Source organism: Megascapheus bottae, chromosome X (genome assembly GCF_031878675.1).
Source record: "Megascapheus bottae isolate mThoBot1 chromosome X, mThoBot2.hap1, whole genome shotgun sequence".
Lineage (NCBI taxonomy): Eukaryota > Metazoa > Chordata > Mammalia > Rodentia > Geomyidae > Megascapheus > Megascapheus bottae.
The window spans coordinates 26,205,721-26,229,631 of record NC_143547.1 but is presented as its reverse complement, the minus strand read 5'-3'; the positions used below and the strand labels follow the sequence as shown (position 1 = coordinate 26,229,631).

At 38.1% G+C, this 23,911-nt stretch overlaps 1 protein-coding gene and 1 pseudogene across 1 annotated transcript in view; one reads left to right on the top strand and one right to left on the bottom strand.

Moving 5' to 3' along the window:
- The window catches only part of Efhc2 (EF-hand domain containing 2), a 175,551-nt gene that overhangs the window by 102,590 nt on the left and 49,050 nt on the right, over positions 1 to 23,911 (top strand). Inside the window, exons 9-11 of the mRNA XM_090325832.1 lie at positions 3,252 to 3,394; positions 6,433 to 6,629; positions 10,243 to 10,373. Coding sequence (XP_090181958.1) covers positions 3,252 to 3,394; positions 6,433 to 6,629; positions 10,243 to 10,373 — 471 coding nt within the window. The remainder of the gene's footprint in view (positions 1 to 3,251; positions 3,395 to 6,432; positions 6,630 to 10,242; positions 10,374 to 23,911) is intronic.
- On the bottom strand, positions 145 to 1,326 carry LOC150040623 (protein S100-A11 pseudogene; annotated as a pseudogene).

Genomic DNA, 23,911 nt, shown 5'->3' with positions numbered 1-23,911 from the left:
TTTCTTTTTTTTTAATGATCTACACATTGTGGCAAGTGTATTAGGCTTGGGGTAAATGAGGGCTGGGAGACGAATATGACAGCTCGGTGGCATGAGGGAAACACAAGGGTCCGACGCCACACCCATGGATACTCAGATATGCTTCTAAGGATGGCTCCTGAGGAAGCTGTCATGGCAAGCTAGGGCTAAGCCACAAATAAGATTAAGAAATTCTTGGAAACTTAGCTGATCATCAGTGTTGAGGTCCAGCTTCTTCATCATGTGGTTAAGGACACCAGGGTTCTTCTGGTTCTTTGTGAGGGAAGCCAGTTCTGAATTCATGAACCTGAGGAACTCTGTCTTGGATAGAGTTGAGTTGTTTCCATCCTTTCCAGCATACCTCTGGAAAATAGCAATCAGTGACTCGATGCATCTCTCAGTCTCTGTGAACTTAAATATTAGAATTTTTATTATGGTCCCTACAAGAGCAGTTTAGGTGGGATAATAAACTCCATTGGGTTTAAGAGAAAGTGGAGGCATGGAGATGTGATTCAAGCATGCAGGAGGCTCTAGGTTCCATCATGGGAGAAAAGAGAGTGGGCAAATCTGGGGCTCTATATAGCAAATGTAAGACATGGCTTCTCAATCTAGGAATTTATGTGGTGGAAAGTGGGAATCAACATAATTTTAGGACAACCAGCCAAGAGTAAAAGTCTATGTAGAGCTAAATGGTGTATGATATCATGGTTGATCAGGAGGTATGGGTAGGCTATCAGCTGTAAGGGTGGAGATTATTATAAAAAGTATTTTTCAGAGAAGTTTGATTTTGATAATGAGTTTATTAGCCAAAGAAATATTTGAAGCCACTTGGAGTGTTTCTTGCATTTTGCTCTGGGGGAACCTTCTCAGCAGAATTTCCTGGTGTACTTATTTATAATGCAGCTTTCCAGAAATACAAGCTAACTACTGAGATCATATCTCTGGGGGTAAGACTCTAGTTTCTGCATATTTAACAAGTTTCCCTGGTGACTTTTATATACAATAAGCCTTGTGAACTGTTAGTCTAAAGATTTTATTCAGAAGGTTGTTTTGCAATTGATGAGATCTCCAGAACACTAGAACAGGGAGAAAAAAATGACTTGCTGAAATTGAAGTTCTAAGGAGTTAAATTTCCAGTAGGACTAATTCATCCTGAGATTAGAATTTATTCAATTGTTCCAATCATAATTCAGCTCTCTGTAAAAGTTATATATATATATATATTTCACATGAAGAAGCTGTTGGATACATTATGTATCAATTCTTTTATGTACCAAAGATGATGTTTGACAGTAAATCTGGCCTCATAACAGTCTGAGGCTAATTCTACAGCCTGGTGGCTAGGCACCAAGAAAAAAAAAACAGCTGTGACATTCTATTTTTTCCCAGGCTACCCCACAGCTAGTTTTACAGAGTCCTAGGTTGTGTCTCATTGGAGACTTCAAGCTGGGTACCTTGGTGCTATGCATTTTCAGCCTAGCTTCATGGATAATTCAAGGAAAGGGTAGAGAAAAGCAACTTTTGCCTGTGTAAATAAAAATAAAATGTGTGTGTGTGTGTGTGTGTGTGTGTGTGTGTGTGTGTGTGTGTACTGAGGTTTGCACTCAGGGTCTGGGTATTATCCCTTAGTTTTTCCATTCAAGTTTATTGAGCCAGCATCCACTACCAACTTCTTCATTTGAGTTCTATAGATTTGTCCCAGGCTTGACTTTGAACCATGATCCTCAGAAGTAGACTTGCTGAATAGGTAGGATTGTAGGTGTGAGCCACCAATACTTTGATTTTCAGTACTCTGATCACAAAGAATGAGCTTAAGCAAATGTGGGAAGACCATTCTATTTAGATTTATGATAGAAATGTGGTAAAATACACAGTTGATTTTTATTGTGTAATGATTTTGATTTTTGAAAGACTTCCCCAAGGTCTATTTGTTATAAGGGCTACATGTCACCATTTGACACCTATATGCTGACATGCTTCTACTGAGAGAATATGAATTACTTCAGTGACAAAAATAATCACCTTTGGGAAGTAATTTCTTTGTTGTTACTTTGTTTTGTTTTGTTTTTAGACAGTGTATTGCTATATAGCTCAAGCTATCTTGAACTTCCAATCTTCCTATCTCTGTCTTCCAAATTAAGTGCTGAGATTATAGGTGCTCACTGCACTCCAGCCTAGGGAATGTTGTTTTTTTAAATTCTTTTTATGATCATCTTTAAGTAGTTGTACAAAGGAGTTGTCATTTAACAAAACAAGTTATGAATACAATATATTTTGATCAATGCCATCCCTACAGAACTTTTATTTCTGTGATTTGATCTCATCTTCATCCTATATTACTGCATAGAATTCTGAGCATGACTTCCAATCTTTGTTTCGATAGACATTTCTACAAATGTTTCTGAAAACATTTCTTGATATAATACTTGTAAAATATTATAGCAGTGACTCTTAATAAGATATAGCAACTCATTAATGGTGATTTACAATACAGGTAATAAGTACTATAAAATATGCATATAAAAGCCTATAATATTGGCTCAGCATTTGGAAGAGAAAGGTTAATTTGTTTTCACTGAAAGGAATTGCCAGGGAGATGGAAGAAGATCTCAGGGAGAGGGAAGATGGGTTTCAAGGTAGGGGGCATGAGATAGTGGGTGGTGAAACAGGGGAGATAGGCCCAGGCCTGAGTAGAACATGGCCCCCTGGATTGACTCAGGCCATAGATGTAGTTGTTCTCCTGTCTGACACAATGATCAAGATTGTTAGCTAGTCTTATGACTAGAAAATAATTGATTAGGGCCAGGAGTTTGGCCTAGTGGTAGAGTGCTTGCTTAGCATGGACGAATACCTGGGTTCGATTCCTCCACATACATAGATAAAAGCCAGAAGTGGTGCTGTGACTCAAGTGGCAGACCAATATCCTGTGTTGAAGCTGGTGTTCAGGACTGGCAAAAAAGAAAATAATTGATAAATGTGAGTGGTATGTTTATGATATTTGTGTTGAATCCATTCCTGATGTGATTTCTAGGTTATAAAAGAATGAGATGCCGAATATACTGAGATATTCCTTCTGTATCTAGAATTAAAACCTTCAGATGATATTTGAACTTGTTCACTATAGAAAAAGTTCCTATGATATACTTTTAATAGGTTCTTTTTGAAAGATATTATAAATATGATATGTGGGAGATTACTTGTATAATAATTTATTCCCTGTTTCTCTACTACAGCTATGGCCCGATAAGCAACATACTCCGATTTTTTGCAAAATTTATCACGCACAAATGTGCAGATATGGACAGGATGTTTGTTATTTCTTTCTTTCTCAGTGATGATACACTTTCAGTGTTTGAACCTATAGAGAGGAACTCAGGTAAGAGTTATTTCTCCTAGAATATTTTCCTCAGAATATTTAACTGCTTCATTATTTTGAAAGGAATATTTTCTGATCATATAGCATAAGTGATAAAATAGTTTTGGTTAAATAGAAACCCAGATGTATAAAATGATGAACAAGGAACACCATTTCCTTCTGAGCTGGAGAACCAGGAATACATACTCTTTGTCACTATTCCTTCTTTTTCTGAGGCACTTATGAAATTCAGGGGCTTCAATGTCATGGTCTGGCTAAGTGCCACATACAACCAACAAGCTGAGAGAACATTCACTAACATAGCTTACAATTTTTTGCTTTATAATTAAGAATCCCAGATAGACAAATTTAATCTTCAGAACCCACATTTCTCTATCCCTTCTGTCTGTTGGGGCATTGTCAAGGTTCCGGTCTCCAGGCTTATGACATGGTCTTGGCATTGATGTGATCCTGTCACTGTTACTGTGAGTGGCTATTGACTTAGGAAATTATGGAACCATAGGGCTCCACTCTTTGGCTGTTCATATTTATAACTGTTAGCTGTGGTAAGACACACATTTGAGGAGAATAATCACTGATATGTTGGTTAATTTTTCTTTGAAAAAAATAGAAAGCTTTGTTCATTACTGTTTGCCAGTCTACATGATGTGAATTCATGGCTAATTCCAAGAAGTCAATTGTTTAGATACTGACTTGTAAAATCTCATATGAGCTACCATCACACCAATAAGTAATGACTAACTTGGATAATTAAGTCAAACTTAACAGTTATTTGAGTAGTGGTTTAATCTCATAATAGGACATTGAATAAGAATGAATATAAATCATGCTCTGAATGGCAAACAGACAACAACTCCAAAACCCGTGCCTCTAGAATAAGGAAAATGTGGCCAAGCAAATGCTAGTATATGTAAAGTAGAACAGTGATGGTAATCAACTACAAGCTTATAATTACAGCCATCATTGAGAATCTCCTGTTATCCTTACAAGGACCTTATAGGATTTTTTAAGGTGCAGGATAGGCCAGGTCCTCTAGGATGCAAATATGGAACAGGATCATAAATGCAAGAGATTGAGTTGGATATAAGGCTGGTAAGGGAAATTGTAGAGGGAGCCAAAGGAAGCCTGAGGAGCCATCCCACTACAGTCCTGATTCCTATACTCCTCTTACAAATGGAATTTTAAGAAATTTGTGCAAAACTAAGTCAAAGTTCTTAGTTCTCAGAATAGTCCTTGTCTTTATAAAAATGAGACAGTTTTATTGTCTCTGTCTTACACAGTGACTTGTTGACAGCAGCCTGTGATTGACAGGCTAAAGATGAACTTGACACACCTAAAGTTGGACTTCAGAATATGGCAGATGGAGTCTTCCATCAGTTATGTTCCCTTAGCAGGTGATCTGAGAAGTACACGTTCATGGCTTCTCCACAAAGTTTATCCCATTTTTACCAGTGAGACTCATAGACATGCCGAGATGTTAAAAGACACAAAACCAGAAACAAACCTCTTAAGCTAGTGGCTCATGCCTGTAATCCTAGCTATTCAGGAAGCAAAGATCTGAGGATTGCTATTCTCTGACAGCCCAGGCACAAACGTCCATGAGACTTGGATCTCCAGAAAAAGCCAGAAGTGGTGCTGTGAACAACTGGTAGCCTTAAGCACAGAGGCTCAAGCACAGCATCTAAGTGAGCCTTGAGTTCAAGCCCCAGGACAGGCATACACACACACACACACACACACACACACACACACACACACACACACTCCACCCAAGCAGACAAACCTGGATGGAATGCATCTCTAATTGGCTACTGAGTCTGTTTTTCCACCACCTATGGTGTCTGAATTTGGACAGAAGAGAGGGCTGGAGCTCCCCACAAAAGCTCATGTGGTCTCAGGCTGTATTCATATAGCAGAAGGTACTGGCGTCCTTTGTTCAACTGTGCTTGATGCTTTATAAGAGGTTAAAAAATAATGCACAGAAGAGAACAAATGAAGTGTTGCCAATCTGGAAAGCATGCAATATGAGGCTTTATTAAAAGAAGCAAAAATATTTTACCTGTAAAAAAGAGACCTAAGGGGAACCTCCATAACTATCTTCCAACACTTAAAATAGTCTCCTTTTTAGAAGTAGGGTATCTTGCCTTTAATCTATATATGAAGTTAATTAAATGTGAACAAACCGGTGGTAAATAATACAAGAAAGGAATTTCTAAGTGGAATTATTTAAGCATGCACTAAAAATTAGGACTCTCCTGATGTCCCACACTTCTACTATGCTGTAAATCATATCGATCAGGTCTTTGTTTAGAGTTTATTAAGAAGAAAGGAAGGGAAAGGCTGGAATATTACTTTTTTTTACTTTAGCACACTCACTTATGAAGTCTTTTTCAAACTAACTATGTAATACATGAATTTCATTATACTATTTCCATATGTGCATATAATGTATGTTATAAAAAGTACCTTTATTTGATCATATTAATCACCTCTAATTACACTTACATTTCCTCCTCATCTTTTCTCTTTCTCTAAGAGTTTCCTTTTTTACTTTCTTGTCCTTTTCATTTTTATATTTTATTATTCCAAAATTCCACATTGTGTGTATATGTGTATGTACATGCAATGTGAATTCACAGATAACTTGTACAGTCTTGTGTTTGAAGATAAAGTAACTAAAGACTAGTTACAGGCTTTTGTGTGTGTGTGTGTGTGTGTGTGTGTGTGTGTGTGTGTGTGTGTGTGTGTGTGTGTGTTGTTCCTAGCACTTGAACTCAGGGTCTGGGAGTTGTCCTTAAGCTTTTATTGCTTGTCTAGTGCTGTATCCCTTAAGCCACAGCTCCAATTTGGCCGTTTTGGTAGTTAATTGGAGATATAAATCTCATGAACTTTGCTGCCCAGGCTGGCTTTGAACTGTGATCCTCAGATCTCAGCTTCCTGAGTAGCTAAGATTTCAGATGTAAGCCACTAGCATCTGACTTACACTGCTCTATTAAAACTAATGTTACCCATTGACACTTCTCCCTCTTTTGTTTCAGGGAATGCTGGTGGGCTGTTCTTGAAAAGAAGTCGTGTTAGGAAGCCTGGGCAAGAACTCTTTAAAAGTGAACCATCAGAATATATCAAGCCCGAAGAGCTATATATTGGAACCACATTGAATGTGAATGGCTACCTGTTTCGTTTGCTCAATGCTGATGACTACACCTTAAACTACATGGAGAGCCATTCAGAAAAGGTGCATTTACTTTGTATAATTTTTAATGTGCCTCTTAGCCCTCTGCAATGTATATTTTTCTTTTTTTGTCGGCCTTTTCTTCTGTATCTTGCCACTGGTTTTACATTGTGTATTCACACATGTGGGCATGAATAATGGATCTCTGTGACTTGGCCTCAGGTCCCATCTCAGAGGCCAGGTTCTTGTCTCCTCTGTTTACACGCTTGGCTCTCTGCTGCCCAGCATCACAGATTCCAGGCACAGGCAGGAGGCAAGCCTAGGGTTGAATCAAATTTCCTGGGTTTTTTTTGCTGACGCTAACACTGTTTTCAGAAAGCAATGCAACAACTATAGGAAAGGAAGAAAATCTGGTGCCACACACCGTGCCATCCCAGTTAACTGGCACAGGCCAACATGAAAGAACAAGACTAGACCAAACAAAAACCCCAAGGGAAATCGGTAGTTGCTAGTTTCGAATGTTCCCTCAACAGAGGCCTAAATAAAGATTTAAGGAGAAATTGGCCACAGTGTATGTGGGTGGGGGAAGGGGTTGATTCTTGTAATACACCCACTGTTTGAAATTCAGGAATTCCAGAGTGACTTCTCAGCCCTTCTACCAAAGGCTTTCTGGACTTACTTGATCCATGCCCCCTTTTACCTCAGTCGTTGTTTGGATAAAGCCTTACATTTATACCTGTGCTGGTCTGGGCTACAATCCTCCTATTATATTCCATCTTCCATAACTTGCCCTACCACAGCTGTTTTCCCTAATTGGTTGAAATAAGGTCTCCAAATTAGAGGTACATTGGGAGAAAGGCCTTTGAAAGATTAGAGTCTGCAGGAGAATGCAGGGTATGGATAGAACCTTCAAAACACCCTACAGTTCTGATCCCTTGGGAAAGGAGAGGAGAATAAAGGAAGAGTCAGTCGAAGTTATTTCATCTGAGTAATACAGTTCTGAGAATGATCGCATCCTAGTGAATGCGAGCCTTGAGCAAAGACTGCTCATCAGAGAGGTCCTGAGTCACACAGAATGGCCCAATGTTAGTCTCCTGCTGTGTTCAGTCATCAAATGGGACAACCTGGAATGAGAGTAGTTTTGGAAGGTAGGAATATTACAGGGTGAACCCTGCATGGATCTGGAAGGCTGTCTACTCACAATGGTCTCTGCAGGGTCTCTCTTGATAATAGGTTGAGTAGTACACCCCAGAGTTCCTACAGCATATCTCCATTTGTAGTGTTAGACTTCTAGGTTATCAGAAAACCGTATACCTATAGCTACATGAAAACACCAAACTCAGAAAGGAAACCCCCTTTTGGGGCAGTTTCTAGATATTCATAAACTTGGCTTAGATTCTAAGCCTAGTACCATTGGGCTCACACCTGTCATCCTAGCTACTCAGGAGGAAGAGATCTGAGGATCATGGTTCAAAGCCAGTCCAAGCAGAAAAGTCTGTGAGCCTCTTGGCCATAATAAACTATTCAGAAAAAGCTAGAAGTGGTGCTATGGCCCAAGTGGTGAGAGTGCTAGCCTTGAGCATAGAGAGGCTCAGGGACAGAGCTCAGGCCCTGAGTTCAGGCTCAGGACTGGCAAAAGGAAAAGAAAAGAAAATGGATTCTACATTTAGTAGCTGAGACCTTAGTTATGTATGTTTTAGGAGCATCAGTATCCTCATATTAGAAATGAGTAACACCAGTGCCTGTTAGACAAAGTTGCCAGAAAGATTAGATGTTAGGATGATGTGTGTAGAGTGCTTAGTTCTATGTGGCCATGGCAAGCTCAGTCATTGTAGCTGTTGTATGTTAAGGGTCTGTTTCCAAACATAGTAAAACTGTATTTTAATTCAAAATATACAGATGGTCCTTCAGTTAAAAATTCAAGTTTTTTTTCTTTTGACTTTACTATGGTGCAGATTTTTTGTTTTCCTCTTTTCTTTGGGAAAACACTATGCAGTTGAATCCTCTCTTACAATGTTGAGCTCAGCTCCCACTCAGCCCCAGGATAACAAAGGGAAATGGCTTGTGCTCTGCAGTATGCTATGCTTACTAAGCTACAATGAATATTCAGTATGTAAGTCTTTTGTAAATTAAGATTACTACATAGAGTAAAACTATGTAGTAATATATAGCTGTATATGCATATATGTGTATATATAGTTACATATATAGTTGTATATATTTTATATATTTACTTTTATATGTAGTTATGTTTATTTACATACATACAGAGAGATAAAACTATTCTACTACATATAGTATTTGGTTTTGGTTTTGCAAATGGATGGAACTCAGAGCCCTGTACATGGTAGACAAACAGTCCACCACTGAGCCAAAACCAAACCAAACCCAAACCCAACCATCCCCAGCCCAAACCCAGAGTTTCAAAGTAGAAAGGACTTTACTCCTTTCATATGATAAAAGCATTATCTAGTATCATATCAGCATCCCAAGTGAAAATTACATTATCTTAACATGACTCTTAAGGATATTGCAAGCAAAGAAAGATTAATATATTCTTTAATATCAACCTGAGAAGTCTTTTCAACAGACCTAATAGATCTTATCACGAACACAGATGAAAGGAAATGGAAAAAGAAAAAGGAATAGGAGCCTGTAGTATGTACCAAACCACCTGATCATTTTGATGGAAGATAGGACACTTTATTTTAAATTACTGTCAATGTTTTTATTCTAAATTCCAACTTCTTACTGTTTATCTCTGAACTGTAATTGTTTTCAACCTTATACTTGTCAGGACTGAATAATAAATATTCTTACTAAAACAAGTATTCTCACTTAAAAACGTAATCACAGCTGGGTTCCAGTGACTAATGCCTATAATCCTAACTACTTAGGAAGCTGAGCATTGTAGTTCAAAGCTAGCCTGGGCAGAGAAAACTGTGACACTCTTATATCCAATTAACCAAAAAGCCAAAAGTAGAGGTATGGATCAAGTGGTGGAACCCTAGGCTTGAGTGAAGAAGCTAAGGAGCAGCATGCTGATCCTGAGTTCAAACCCTACTACTAGTATACATACAGAGAAATAATCACAGAGTGGGAGGCAGGAACAATGGACTGTCTAGAGAATGAATTGTGGAGATTACAGTGCTTATGTGCACCTTTGACACTCAACTTTTCCCTGATTATTGCATTGCTTAGTGGATAACATTTATAGGAGGCCATTCTAAAGATCTAGAAAAAAATGGGGGCGTATTTATGCAATTTTGAAATCTCCATTCTCTTCATTAGAGTCTGTCAAGATCCTGAGCCAATGTTTAAAGATTATAGGGAAGAGACGTAAGTGTAAGCAGAAATAATTTACTCGTGTTTAAAACTGGACATAAGTGCTGATTTTTAATTTTCTTTAATAATGTATTATGTTCTATAAATATATTTAAATTTGTGGGATAAATAAATAATATTTCTAACAACAAAAGATAATTTACTCATTTGGCTTTGAGTTCGTTTCTCTTAGACCTAGGCTGTATGCTAATGTCAGTTGTTCTAAAGCCTGAATTCAACAGCTAACAAAGCAAGTCATGTTAGTGTCTATGCAAAGATATGGCCAGCTATGTTTGGGTTCACTGTGTGAAGGTTTTTATTGATGTCTTTTCTTTTTTTTCTCTCCCTCTAGTATCCATTTAGCAACCTTGAATTAGTCCTAAAAAAACTGAAAGAAGTAGGAATGAAGACAAAAGACATCAAGCAGGTATTTTCAGCTGCGGACCCTAAACACACAAAGCTAGTGGATTTTAATACATTCAGGTAAATTCTATTCTTCTAATGACAGTCTGTTTTACCCTCAAGATTATCCAGAAAGCACAAGGGGGAACCTGTTTCCTAGTACTTTCTGATCAGATGACTACATGATTTTTATTAGGAATTGGTATTTCTCTGTTTTCATTACTTTATTATCAAGTTTTGGCCATTAATATTCTATAATATATTTAGTTTTTTTCTGGTAGTAGTAAGGTTTGAACACAGGTCTTTCTTTGTGCTTGATTTGCATATGTTTTACCACTTGAGCCATGCCCCTAGTTAATAGTCTAGTAAAATGTATGCATTAATTTTTAAGAGAAGTTTATATGCAGGCACAGAGAGACAAAAGCATGAAAGGACATTGATCATATCTTCTGAATCATGGTGTTGAATATCTAATGCATGACAGGAATGGTGCTTCTGAGTGAAAAAGCAGGAGGGGCTAGGAGTACCCCTCCCAAATCTTGGCAACAAAAGAGGGACATTTCCCTGGGAAGATCAAGTTTGAAAGGGTAGTGAAAAATATTACTGATTATCAGAGAAAAGGTGATATGTATTCATCTACATGTATTTCTGCTCACACCTTTGTATTGTGAAAGACAAAAATATAGAATTGCAATCTGACTTTGGTACCTGGTATATTGTATATACGTTAATCTGTTTACTTGAAATAGGGAAGGGAAGGGGAATAAACAAGAGAAAAACATGAGAAGGGTATCAATGTTCAAGACATAATGAGGAATGTAACTGTAACCCCTCTATACATTACCCTGACAATAAAAGACAATAAAGAAAAATACTAAGAAAAATGCAGAATTGCATAGCTACTTAAGAGGCTGACATCTAAGGACTGTGGTTCAAAGCTAGCCTGGGCAGGAAAGTCCTTCAGACTCTTATTTCCAATTAAACACCAACCAAAAGAGCTTGAAGTGGAGCTATGGCTCAAGTGGCAGATACCAGCCTTGAGTGATAAGCTAAGGGCAGTGCCTAGGCACTTGCACCCAAAAAAAGAACACAGGAATTAAAGTAAATAAGAAATAAGGCATATTGTAAAATTTTTTTAATGAACAATAAAAGTCTTTCTCTAAAGTAAAGCTGATTTTGAGACTGTCCAGTGGCTGACTTAGGCAGATATCCAAGCAGAGGAAACAGGGAAATTCAAATTCAGGGTCTTGTGCAATTATGAGACTTTTGAGCCTAAAAACAAAGTGTTTAGAATGTTTAAGAGAATGTAAATTAAATCATGGATGGAAGACAAAGAGGACTTTCTCTTTAGGCTGAGAATTTCTGGCTTCTGAGAATAGTGGCTGAATGCTATACAGTAAACTGGGCTTGATGTAGTCAAGATGTGGCTTAGAAATGATTAAGGGAGCCCAGATGAGGGGAGCAGGGAGGTCTTTCCAGTTTCATGTCTATCGTGGCTTGTTGCATCCCAACCTGGTGGCCTGAAGCCCACCATGAGGCTCCTAATACCCTGAGAGATCATTTGTTGTTTTATCAAAGCTCTTTTGTATCTTTAAAATGTTTTTTTTCCCTTGAGAGAAGCAGTCAGAGGACAAGTTTCATTGTTTAGAATTCCCAACCTTCTGGGATCAATAAGACTTAAAAATTTATAGTTCTTTGTTATTGTTCATAGTCATATACATGTGTGCATGTTGTTTTGGAATATAAATGGCGATAGAGCAAAGAGCGAAGATAATTACTCAGGCCTTGGATTAATGGAAAGCACTGGAGGAGAAAACAAATTTACATTAGAAATGAGGGGATTGGTTTTTTTTGTTATTTTGTACCCTTTTATTTTATTTTTTTATTGTATTTAATAGAGGGGTTACAGTTATATTCGCCAGACAGAAGGAGCATTACTTCACACACATTGATACTCCTTCTCATGTTTTGTACCCTTTTAAAAAGCATATTTTTTCTAATATTCTCAAGAAGCCTATTGGAAATATTTCATTTGTGTCATCACTTCTTTGTTCCTTCCTTTTTTTGGGTGGGGGGGGGGCTTGAACTCTATGCCTGGGCACTGTCCCTGAACTCTTCAGCTCAAGGTTAGTACTCTACCACTTTGAGCCACAGTGCCACTTTCTGGTTTTCTAGTGGTTAATTGGAGATAAGAGTCCCACAGACTTTCCTGCCCAGGTTGGTTTTGAACCAAGATCCTCATATCACAGCCTCGTGAGTAGCTAGGGTTACACCAATGACAGCAGTGTCATCATTTCTTTTTGTCTAGACCTGTACTGAGGCCTCACCAGATATCTTTTAGTTTTTTGAACACGTGATGACTAGGGTAGCATGAGAACCACATTAAGCTTTCCTTCAATGACCTAATCATCTCCCACTAGCCTCCACCTTTAAAAGTTCCACCACCTGGTCGTGGTGGCTCACTCCTGTAATCCTAGCTACTCAGGAGGTTGAGATCTGAGGATCACAGTTCAGAGCCATCCCAGACACTAAAGAACGTGAGCTTCTTATCTCTAGTTAATCCCTAGAAAATGAGAAGTGAGGCTGTGGCTCAAGGAGTAGGGAGATGATAGCTTGAACTGAAGAGCTCAGGGACAACACTCAGGTCCAGAGATCAAGCCCCTTGACCGCCCAGCACAAAAAAATTCCACCACCTGTCATATCACCATACAGGGACCAAATTTCTAACACATCAATCCTTTGGGGACAAATCACATGTGAATCATAGGAGTCGCGAAACGAAAGTATGGACTAGAAGTTAAAATGTCTTAGTGCCTGTATCATGTCGGATGAGGTATTGTGTTTCTCAGACTGGGGTTCCTGTTTTATGCTTGGCCTAAATGTGTATCTCTGTACATTGTCATCATTCCACTCTTTTGCTTTTAACATACTTAACCTGGATAAAGACAAAGGAAGTATATAGCCAGTCATTTTCATATCAACCCTTAATTTCTTTTTTTAATATTTTTTATTGTAATTAATAAAAGGGTTACATGATATTTGCCAGATAGAAGGTGCATTAATTCACATACATTGATACCCTTTCACATGTCTTGGTCCCCATTACCCACCCCCTCCCTCTTGGTTTTCCCCCCTTCTCTATCCAATTTCAAATAACCAAACACAAATATATCCAATATATCAGATAACAAAGTGAGATACTGTGAAAATATGATATAACCAAGGGACAGCAAAAGAGATGAGAGATAACATAGTACATTAAGGAGAACAATCATTCATTATATGGCTTTTGTTTCAATATCCTGGAGGTCCTTTCAATTAGCTTCATACAATATGGCCTTATGTATCAAGGTTTTGCTCTATTACAAATCTCTGCTAGTAGAGCCCAAGGTTTCTACTGATTATGACAAATGAGGGAAACCATTGAGCCTAAGTTCCTTTGAGTCTGGCATACTTCACTTAATATGACTTTTTCTAAGTCTTTCCATTTCCTAACAAACGGGTCGATGTCATTTTTTCTGACAGCAGCATAGAATTCCATTGTGTACAAATACCACAACTTGTTGATCCACTCATCAACTGAGGGACATCTAGGTTGGTTCCATATCTTTGCTATGGTGAATAATACTGCAATGAACATTGTTGTGGTAGTGGATTTAGTAGGCCCTAGTTTCTAGACAGTTGGGTAAATGCCAAGTAGTGGAATTGCTGGGTCATAGGGGAGCTCTCTGTTTAGCCTTTTGAGGAACTGCTATACTGCTTTCCATAGTGGAAAGCACTCCCACCAACAGTGTAGTAGTGATCCCTCCTGGCCACATCCCCTCCAGCATCTGTTGTTATTAGTTTTCTTGATCCTGGCCATTCTAACTGGAGTGAGGTGGAATCTTAGAGTTGTTTTGATTTGCATTTCTTTTATGACCAGAGATGTTGAGCATTTCTTCATGTGTGTATAGGCCATTCTTATTTCTTCTTCAGAGAAGACTCTCTTTAAGTCTTTGGCCCATCTTTTAATGGGATGGTTGTTTCTTTGGAGATTAGTTTTGGAGTGATTCAAGTTTTTGAGCTGTTGATATATTTTAGATATGAGGCCTTTGTCTGTTGTATGGTTGGTGAAGATCTTCTCCCGCTCTGTAGGCTTCCTAATTAATTTACTAGCTATGTCCTTTGCCATACAAAAGCTCTGCAGTTTAATGCAGTCCCACTTATCCAGCCTTTCTCTGATTTGTTGTGATTCTTGGTCCTTATTAAGAAAGTTTCGACCTGTGTCAAGGAGGCCTAGTGTATCTCCTATTCCTTCTTGTAAAGTTTTCAGGGTGTCAGCTTTTACCTCCAGGTCTTTGATCCATTTGGAGTTAATTCTAGTGCAGGGTGACAAAGAAGGATCCAGCTTTACTTTTCTGCAGGTGCTTAACCTGCCAGCACAACTTGTTGAAGAGGCTATCTTTCTTCCATTCTATTTTTTTGGCTCCCTTGTCAAAGATTAGGTGGCCATAGGTCTGTGGTTTAATGTCTGGGTCCTCAGTTCTATTCCATTGGTCTTCAGGCCTGTTCTTGTGCCAATACCCAGCTGTTTTGATAATTATAGCTCTGTAATAGAGTCTAAAGTTTGGTATTGAAATTCCTCCGGCGCTGTTCTTTCTGCTAAGAAGTGTTTTTGCTATACGGGGTCTTTTATTATTCCATATGAAATTTTGAATTGCCTCTTCTATTTCTTTAAAGAATGCCATTGGGATATTGATGGGTATTGCGTTGAATTTGTAGATAGCCCTTGGCAAGATTGTCATTTTCACAATGTTGATTCTTCCAATCCAGGAGCATGGGAGGTTTTGCCATTTCCTTAGTTCTGCTTTAATTTCCTTTTTTAGGGTTTTAAAGTTTTCGTCAAAAAGGTCCTTTACATTCTTAGTTAAGCTAATGCCTAGGTACTTTATTTTCTTTGAGGCTATTGCGACAGGAGTTTCTTTCCTGATTGTTGCCTTGTTCCTCTCACTGTTGGCGTAGAGGAAGGCAGTTGATTTTTGAGGGTTAATTTTATAGCCTGCTACCCTTCTAAGGGTTTGAATCAGCTGAAGGAGCTTGTTAATAGAGTCTATAGGATTCTTTAAATACAGAATCATGTCATCTGCAAAGAGGGATAGTTTTACTTCCTCTTTGCCTACTTGGATCCCCTTTATGCTTGCTTCTTGCCTTATTGCGCTGACTAGGAATTGTACTACTATGTTAAAGAGGACTGGAGAGAGTGGGCATCCTTGTCTTGTTCCTGATTTTAGAGGGAATGGCTTTAGCTTTTTGCCATTAAGTATAATAATAGCTGTGGGTTTGTCATACACAGCCTTTATTCATGGATTCCTAGTTTCTCCAGAGCTTTTAACATAAAGGGTGATGGATCTTGTCAAATGCCTTTTCCGCATCTATTGAGACAATCATGTGATTTTTGTCCTTGCTCCTGTTGATGTGTTCAATTATGTTAATTGATTTGCTTATGTTGAACCAGCTTTGCCTCCCTGTGATGAATACTGTTTGATCAGAGTGTATAATTTTTTTGCTAAGTTGTTGTAGACGGTTGGCCAGTATTTTGTTGAGAAGTTTTGCATCGATGTTCATCAAAGAAATAGGTTTATAGTTCTCTTTCTTTGATGAATCTCTGTCTGGTTTGGGGATGAGGTCAACCCTTAATTTCTATACTTGGTGTTTTTGCTAGCCAATGGTTTTCTATAGCCAGAGAGCAATTTTGCAGGGAGAGTGGTTTCTTCTTTTCTTTTATTTATGTATATGTGTACACATGTTTATATCCTGGCTTCCTTCTCTAGAAGATAACATCTGTGAGACTTTCTCTTGCTTTCTGTTTTAGTCTTTTTTTTGCATTTTTTAAATTGTAATTAGTAAAAGGGTTACATGATATTTGCCAGATAGATGGTGTATTAATTCACGTACATTGATGCCCTTTCACATGTTTTGGTACCCATTTCCCTCCCCCCCCACACCCTATACCCGTCTTGGTTTTCCCCCCTTCCCTATCAAATTTCAAATAACCAAATACAAATAAATTCAATATATCAGATAACAAAGTGAGATACTATAACAATATGAGATAACCAAGGGACAGCAAAGGAGATGAGAGACAACATAGTACATTAAGGACAACAATCATTCGTTATATGGCTTTTGTTTCAATATCCTGGAGGTCCTTTCAATTAGCTTCATACTATATGGCCTTATGTATCAAGATTTTGCTCTATTGCAGATCTCTGCTAGTAGAGCCCAAGGTTTCTACTGATTATGACAAATGAGGGAAACCATTGAGCCTAAGTTCCTTTGAGTCTGGCTTACTTCACTTAATATGATTTTTTCTAAGTCTTTCCATTTCCTAACAAATGGGGTGATGTCATTCTTTCTGACAGCAGCATAGAATTCCATTGTGTACAAATACCACAACTTGTTGATCCACTCATCAAATGAGGGACATCTAGGTTGGTTCCATATCTTTGCTGTGCTAAATAGTGCTGCAATGAACATCATTGTGCTAGTGGATTTAGTATGCCCTTGTTTCTGGATGGTTGGGTAAATGCCAAGTGGTGGAATTGCTGGGTCATAGGGGAGTTCTATGTTTAGCCTTTTGAGGCACTGCCACACTGCTTTCCATAGTGGTTGAACGAGTTTGCACTCCCACCAACAGTGTAGTAGTGATCCCTCCTGGCCACATCCCCTCCAGTATCTGTTATTATTCGTTTTCCTGATCCTGGCCATTCTAACTGGAGTGAGGTGGAATCTTAGAGTTGTTTTGATTTGCATTTCTTTTATGACCAAAGATGTTGAGCATTTCTTCATGTGTCTATAGGCCATTTTTGTTTCTTCTTCAGAGAAGTCTCTCTTTTAAGTCTTTGGCCCATTTTTTAATGGGATGGTTGTTACTTTGGAGATTAGTTTTGGAGTGATTCAAGTTTTTGAGCTGTTGATATATTTTAGATATGAGGCCTTTGTCCGTTGTTTGGTTGGTGAAGATCTTCTCCCACTTTGTAGGCTTCCTACTTAATTTACTAGCTATGTCCTTTGCCATACAAAAGCTCTGCAGTTTAATGCAGTCCCACTTATCCAGCCTTTCTCTGATTTGTTGTGATTTTTGGTCCTTATTAAGAAAGTTTCTTCCTGTGCCAAGGAGGCCTAGTGTATCTCCTATTCCTTCTTGTAAAGTTTTCAGTGTGTCAGCTTTTATCTCCAGGTCTTTGATCTATTTGGAGTTAATTCTAGTGCAAGGTGACAAAGAAGACTCCAACTTTAGTTTTCTGCAGGTGCTTAACCAGTTCTGCCAGCACAACTTGTTGAAGAGGCTGTCTTTCTTCCATTCTATTTTTTTGGCTCCCTTGTCAAAGATTAGTTGGCCATAGGTCTGTGGTTTAATGTCTGGGTCCTCAGTTCTATTCCATTGGTCTTTAGGCCTGTTCCTGTGCCAGTACCAAGCTGTTTTGATAATTATAGCTCTGTAATAGAGTCTAAAGTTTGGAATTGAAATTCCTGTTTTAGTCTTAAACTTATAACAGTACCTAGCAAGTATCAGAATGTTAACAAATATTAATTAACTGACTACACTTTAGCCCTCACTGCCTTGGCTATAACTCTAGGGTTAATATCACCACATTAGTTTGTCAACCCTCTTCTTTTTTTTGCCAGTCCTGGGCTTAAGCTCAGGGCCTGAGCACTGTCCTTGGATTTTTCTCAAGGTTAGAACTCTACCACTTGAGCCTCAGCACCACTTCTGGCTTTTTCTAAGTATGTGTTAGGAATCGAACCCTGGTCTTCTTTCATGCTAGGCAAGCACTCTAACACTAGGCCAAACTCCCAGCCCTGTCAACCCTATTCTTAAACTATAGACCTGGATGTCATGAATATCTCAGGAGTCGTTCTCTTTTGGATGATCCTTATATATCCCTAAATAACTGTCCTTAAATTGTCATCATTTTCCTCTCACATAAAATTGTAATGGTCACCGTACAAGCTTCTAGGACTCAGGTCAGATGTCTGCCTTGCCTCTACTACCTATTTCTCCCACACAACCTTTGAAAATCTCCTCCTCCTCCTCCTAATCCTCCTCCTCTTCCTCCTCCTCCTCTTCCTCTTCCCTCCTCTTGTTCCTTCTTCTTTGTCTCCTTCTTCTTCCTCTTCCTCTTCTACTTCTCCTCCTCCTTCCCCTTTTTCTTCTGTATTTTTTATGCTCTGACACTCTATAGGCTTCCACTCCTAAAATTTCATCTTCTTTATGCATTCCTATTCTTTATGTGTTTGAATTCAGAGAGGCCTAAAAAGAGGTGAAAGTAGTATTGCAGCATAGGTTTCTATACTCATCTGTGTGGCTCTGAGATTCTATTTAACTTTGGTATCTGGCCCTCTTGGAATATACTAGGGACCTTAGAGCCTAGACCTATGTTATGCAAGCATCTGGTAGCCCTTTCTTCCTTTCTGGAAAGCCTTAAAGGCAAGAACTAATGAACCACCTCTGTGTTGGGTGTCAGGATAAATGATGCATCAATGTGTAGGAGCTTCTCTCAGATGTTTACTGTAGAGTAGACATGACGAAATGAAGAGACAGGTCAGGAAGTGAGAGAGAATGGTGGTGAGCATTCCTGTTTTGCTTTATGGAGGATACCAGTTCTGTTCTTAGACTCGACCTCTTTCTCTGTAACCTTTTTCTCACTGTCACACTCCCCTAGGAGAGCTACTGATTGGGATCAGAGAGTGCAAAAGGGATGTTCTTCGATGGAGGACATATGTATATAGAGAATATGTCTGAGCTTGTGCTTGATAGGGCTTAGTACTTTGTGCAGTCAGGTACACAGGCAGGATAAGGATTCCTAGCACAAATCTTGGACTCGAAACCACAGACCTTATCTCAGAGAAGACATGGTCCATCCTTCCTTCTAGACCACATTTCAGTCCTTTATGGACCTATGAAATGACAGTGGCCCTGTGTAACTTGCATGTTATTTTGGCCCACTCTTTGCTTATCTCTTGTACTTGTTCCTACTTGGGAAAAAAATCTCAGAAAGTAAAGGCCATGACAGTTCATCCTGTGTTTCCCAAGGCTCCGGTGACTCAGACTCTACACTTTTTCCTCAGACTCCCATTATTTTCTGGGTCAGTAGTTCTGTTGTGAACATCTATTAAATCAATTCCTCCTAAGATTTAGAGCTTTGAAGAAATGTTCTCAGTTATAAAACTAAAATTCTTCCTGAAAGAAATAGTATGCTATAAATAGACAATATAACTGATTTTGACATTGGCAAGCCCATATCCAATTCTCTGCTCTCATTTACCAGCTTGGTGGCTTTGAGTAAGTTGTTGAATTGTTTTTCATCTATGAAAGAAGAGTAGTAATGCCAACTGCAAAAATGTTTGTGTTAGTAGTAAATTTGTATTGTGGCTCACTGATTAGTACGTGGTAGATAGTCAAGAAAATGTAAACCTTTATTCCAGTAGTTTCAACCTTATGCTGACAATAGTTATCGTAATCTACATGCTGTTTTCAATATTCAAACAAGAGGGGTCACTCAAAAATTCTTTAATAAATGAGATTCCAAGTGATATCCTTACACTTGTGGGGACACTCAGGTAGAAAATAATAAACATTATCTGTCACCCAGGTTGGGAAATTTTAATGGAATTTACCCTACTTTATTTCAGGGAAGCAAACTGTAAATTTATCTAGAATAATTATTTATACACTTTTGTTATCCTGATTTGGAGTCTTACCATGTAGCCTTCCCATCTAGTCTTGAATTTTGAATCTTCCTGCCCCCGTTTCCTGAGTGCTAAGATTTCAGGCATGTACCACCCTGCCCAGATGCTACTGGTATTCTTATTGTAAGATGTTTAACATGTTTAAATAAAAGTCACTAGTCTATGAATCTCTGAGCAAAAAAAAACAAAGCCAAACAAATAAATCCCCAAAGTAATCAAACATGAGCTATTAGCGTGAATCAAATATGTTGTTAGTATTTACAATATATTACTGGGTTGAAATCCCTAGTATGTATTTTTGAAAATGGCATTTTGAAGCTTCTAAAAAGCATTAAATATAAATAATGTGTTGTGTTGTGAGACAAAGAATGCTGGGATGGGAATGATAAAAAGGTGGAAATTTTTTGCTTGTGTTACTGCTTTACAGGTGTTGTTTGTATTGGTTAGTGTTTAGTTTTAAGAGCAAAATCCTCTTTGGATAGTTAAGCAGGAAAATAATCCATTAAAAAGAATCCTGAGTGATTCACAGTATCTTTGGAAAAGTTGATGGAATAAGCTTGAGGATGAATTTTGGGAACCATGCCTAGGATGCAATTGAAGAACTTGTGTAAGAAATGATCTCTGCTAGCAGTAGCACTACCCACAAGTAATTGCTACACTTTCCTTGCTTTCACCAACTTGATTTTATTGTACACATCACTTTCACTACCTTGGGCTACCTTGTGCTATTTGTCAGCCCTGAGAGCTGAATGTCTCCAACATCACACATGGTCCATTATTGAGCTCGTTTTCTCCTTTTATTCCTTATTGAGGCAAAATCTTTTTGTAGGTTTCTTTATTGGTAAAAGGATGGGAAATTGAATTGAGACCGCCATGTTCAAGTGGTAGGGATAAAAATACAAGAATTCTCTCCCAGCCCCCAGAACTGGAAAGCTTACTTAAAAGGTTCCTTTTGTCCTAAATTTGGATTAAGATGAGTAAGCTGTGGAACTCTATTATAACAGAATGGTGAGTGTAGTTAATGATAAATTGCATTCTGTATTTGAAAACTGTCAAGAAGAAATCTTAAATGTTGTTCCCACCCCCACAAGGTGATAGAGTTGTTTTTATACCTTGATTTAATAATTTCACAATGTTTATTGCAAATTATAAATCCATGCAGTCTATTCTTAAGTATACTTTAATAAGGTGGAAGAAAAAATAAGTAAACAAACACATAAAAGACACCCTATTTATGTGCTATGTGTATTGCAGTGCTTGCAAATCCAAGCCAACTTGAGCCAAACAGAGAACATAAAGTAAGGTGATATTAAGAACTAAATTTCTTAATTGTAAACAAGCAAAGCAAAACTTAGAACTTAGAAAATACGTCTTTGAATAACCTAGCATTAAATAAGATACAAAGTCCCTTATGCTTAACTACCTTTGTCCTGACTAACAAGCCAGAGTTTAAATTACCTTAAACAAATATATCAGATTGAATGGAAATTCCAAAATTGAATCCAGTAATTTTTTTGTTATTATTAAGGTGTTATAGTTAGTGGTTGTTATTTATTTATTTATTTATTTATTTATTTATTTATTTATTTATTTATTTTGTGGGTCATGGGGCCTGATCTCCGCCTGAGCACTGTTCCTGAGCTCTTCAGCTCAAGGCTACCACCCTACCCTTGAGCTAAGCACCAATTCCCATTTTCTAGAGGTTAATTAGAGATAAGAGTCTCAGGTCCTTTTGTGCCTGGGATGGCTTTGGTTATAATTTCTTAAGTCAGGTAATGAATATTTTTTTGGACAATGTCACTAACCCTTCATTTTTTTCTCAGTTTCCCCTTCTGTACTTGCCCACAATTGCATAGTTGATTTTCCACAGTATCTACTAAGTACCATATCTGTATTTGTCCTTTTTTTTGCCAGTCCTGGGCTTGAACTCAGGGCCTGAGCACTGTCCTTGGACTTTCTCAAGGCTAGAGCTCTACCACTTGAGCCTCAGCACCAAGTCCGGCTTTTTTCTATGTATGAGGAATCGAACCCGGGTCTTCATGCATGCTAGGCAAGCACTCTACCACTAGGCCAAACTCCCGGCCCCTCCATATCTGTATTTGTTTACTCTTCCTCCCCCCATCTCTGAGCCCCTTTACTGTCTCCCCAAAAAAGAAAAAATGCAACAATAGCAATAACAACATGAAATCTGGTAAGTTTATTTTCTGTTGCTTTGCTTAATGTTTGTTTTGAGAAACAAAATATAAGAAAACTATATATAAAACATTAACTTGGACTAGGAGCATGGCCCTGGGTTTGATTCCTTGGTACCACATACACAGAAAAAGCCAAAAGTGGTGCTGTGGCTCAAGGGTAGAGCACTAGCCTTGATAAAGCACAAGGACAGTGCCCAGGCCCTGAGTTTAAGCCAAAGGACTGGCAAAGAAAAAAACAGCAACCAAAAAACACCATTAACTTTTCCTTGTACCATAAATACCAAATTATGAAATATTACTATTCACTGTAGCTAAATTGATAAAATCCCTGGCAATAAATTGGACAAAAATGTGTAAGAATAAAATGATTATAGTTTTAAATTCGAATTCTCTGAATGGGAGCCAATTTTGTGGAAGTAGTAAACCAAATTAATCTGTTGATTGGGAAGAGTTTTAATTAGAATCCCAACGTAGATTTTGTTGTTGCTTCTGTTAGGTTTGCTTTTGTTTCCCAGGGTTGAAGTGAGAAATTGATTCATTGATTATAAAGATCTGTTGGAAACAGAGAGAGATCAAAAATAGCCAAGAAAAGATTAGGAGGAAGAACATTAATGTCTCAATAGTAGTAATGCATATAATTATAAGATAGTTGAAAATGTTTTCTAGCTAAAGAAGAAAACATAGGATCATCAAAAGAACATATAGAAATATTTGTATGGATTTCAATATAGTATATAGAAAACATTTCAAATCAGTGGATAAACAATGGGTTAGTAATGGGGAATTTGGTGACAGAAAGTGTTTGATACATTTTTATTTTGTGATGGGGTAAAAAAGTTTCCAAAAGTTTCCAGAAATAGTGTATTTCCAAAAAACAGACTGAATTGACTTGAGGAAAATTTTTATGTTTCCCTTTTACAAAAGATACCATATACAGGTCAGAGTCAGACTGACCTGTTTACAACCATGATAAAGACCACGGGATAACATTAAGAATTAATGAGAACTATATAGTCAAGAAAAAATTGATGAAAGTGAGAAGAGATAATTCACAGAAAAAGTACAATTTGCCTTTGTTTTTATTAATTGGTAATTAATTGTAGCACTACTGTGTCAAAATATGAAACAAACTGGTTAAAAGATTTTAGTATGGGATGACTTTATTTTGATTTTTTTTTTGCCAGTCCTGGGCTTAAGCTCAGGGTCTGAGGACTGTCCTTGGATTTTTCTCAAGGCTAGAACTCTACCACTTGAGCCTCAGCGCCACTTCTGGCTTTTTCTAAGTATGTGGTACCAAGGAATCGAACCTGGCTCTTCGTGCATGCTAGGCAAGCACTCTACCACTAGGCCAAACTCCCGGCCCTTTATTTTTTTTTTTATAAAAAGAAACAACATTAAATGTTGGGCATTTGGACAGCTCATGCCTGTAATCCTAGCCATTCAGAAGGCTGAGATCTGAGGATCCTGGTTTGAAGCCAGCCCAAATAGGAAAGTTCCTGAGCCTGAGATTCTTTTTTTTTTTTTTTTGCCAGTCCTGGGCTTGAGCTCAGGGCTTGAGCACTGTCCTTGGACTTTCTCAAGACTAGAGCTCTACCACTTGAGCCTCAGCACCACTTCTGGCTTTTTTCTATGTATGTGGTACTGAGGAATCGAACCTGGTTCTTCGTGCATGCTAGGCAAACACTTTCACCA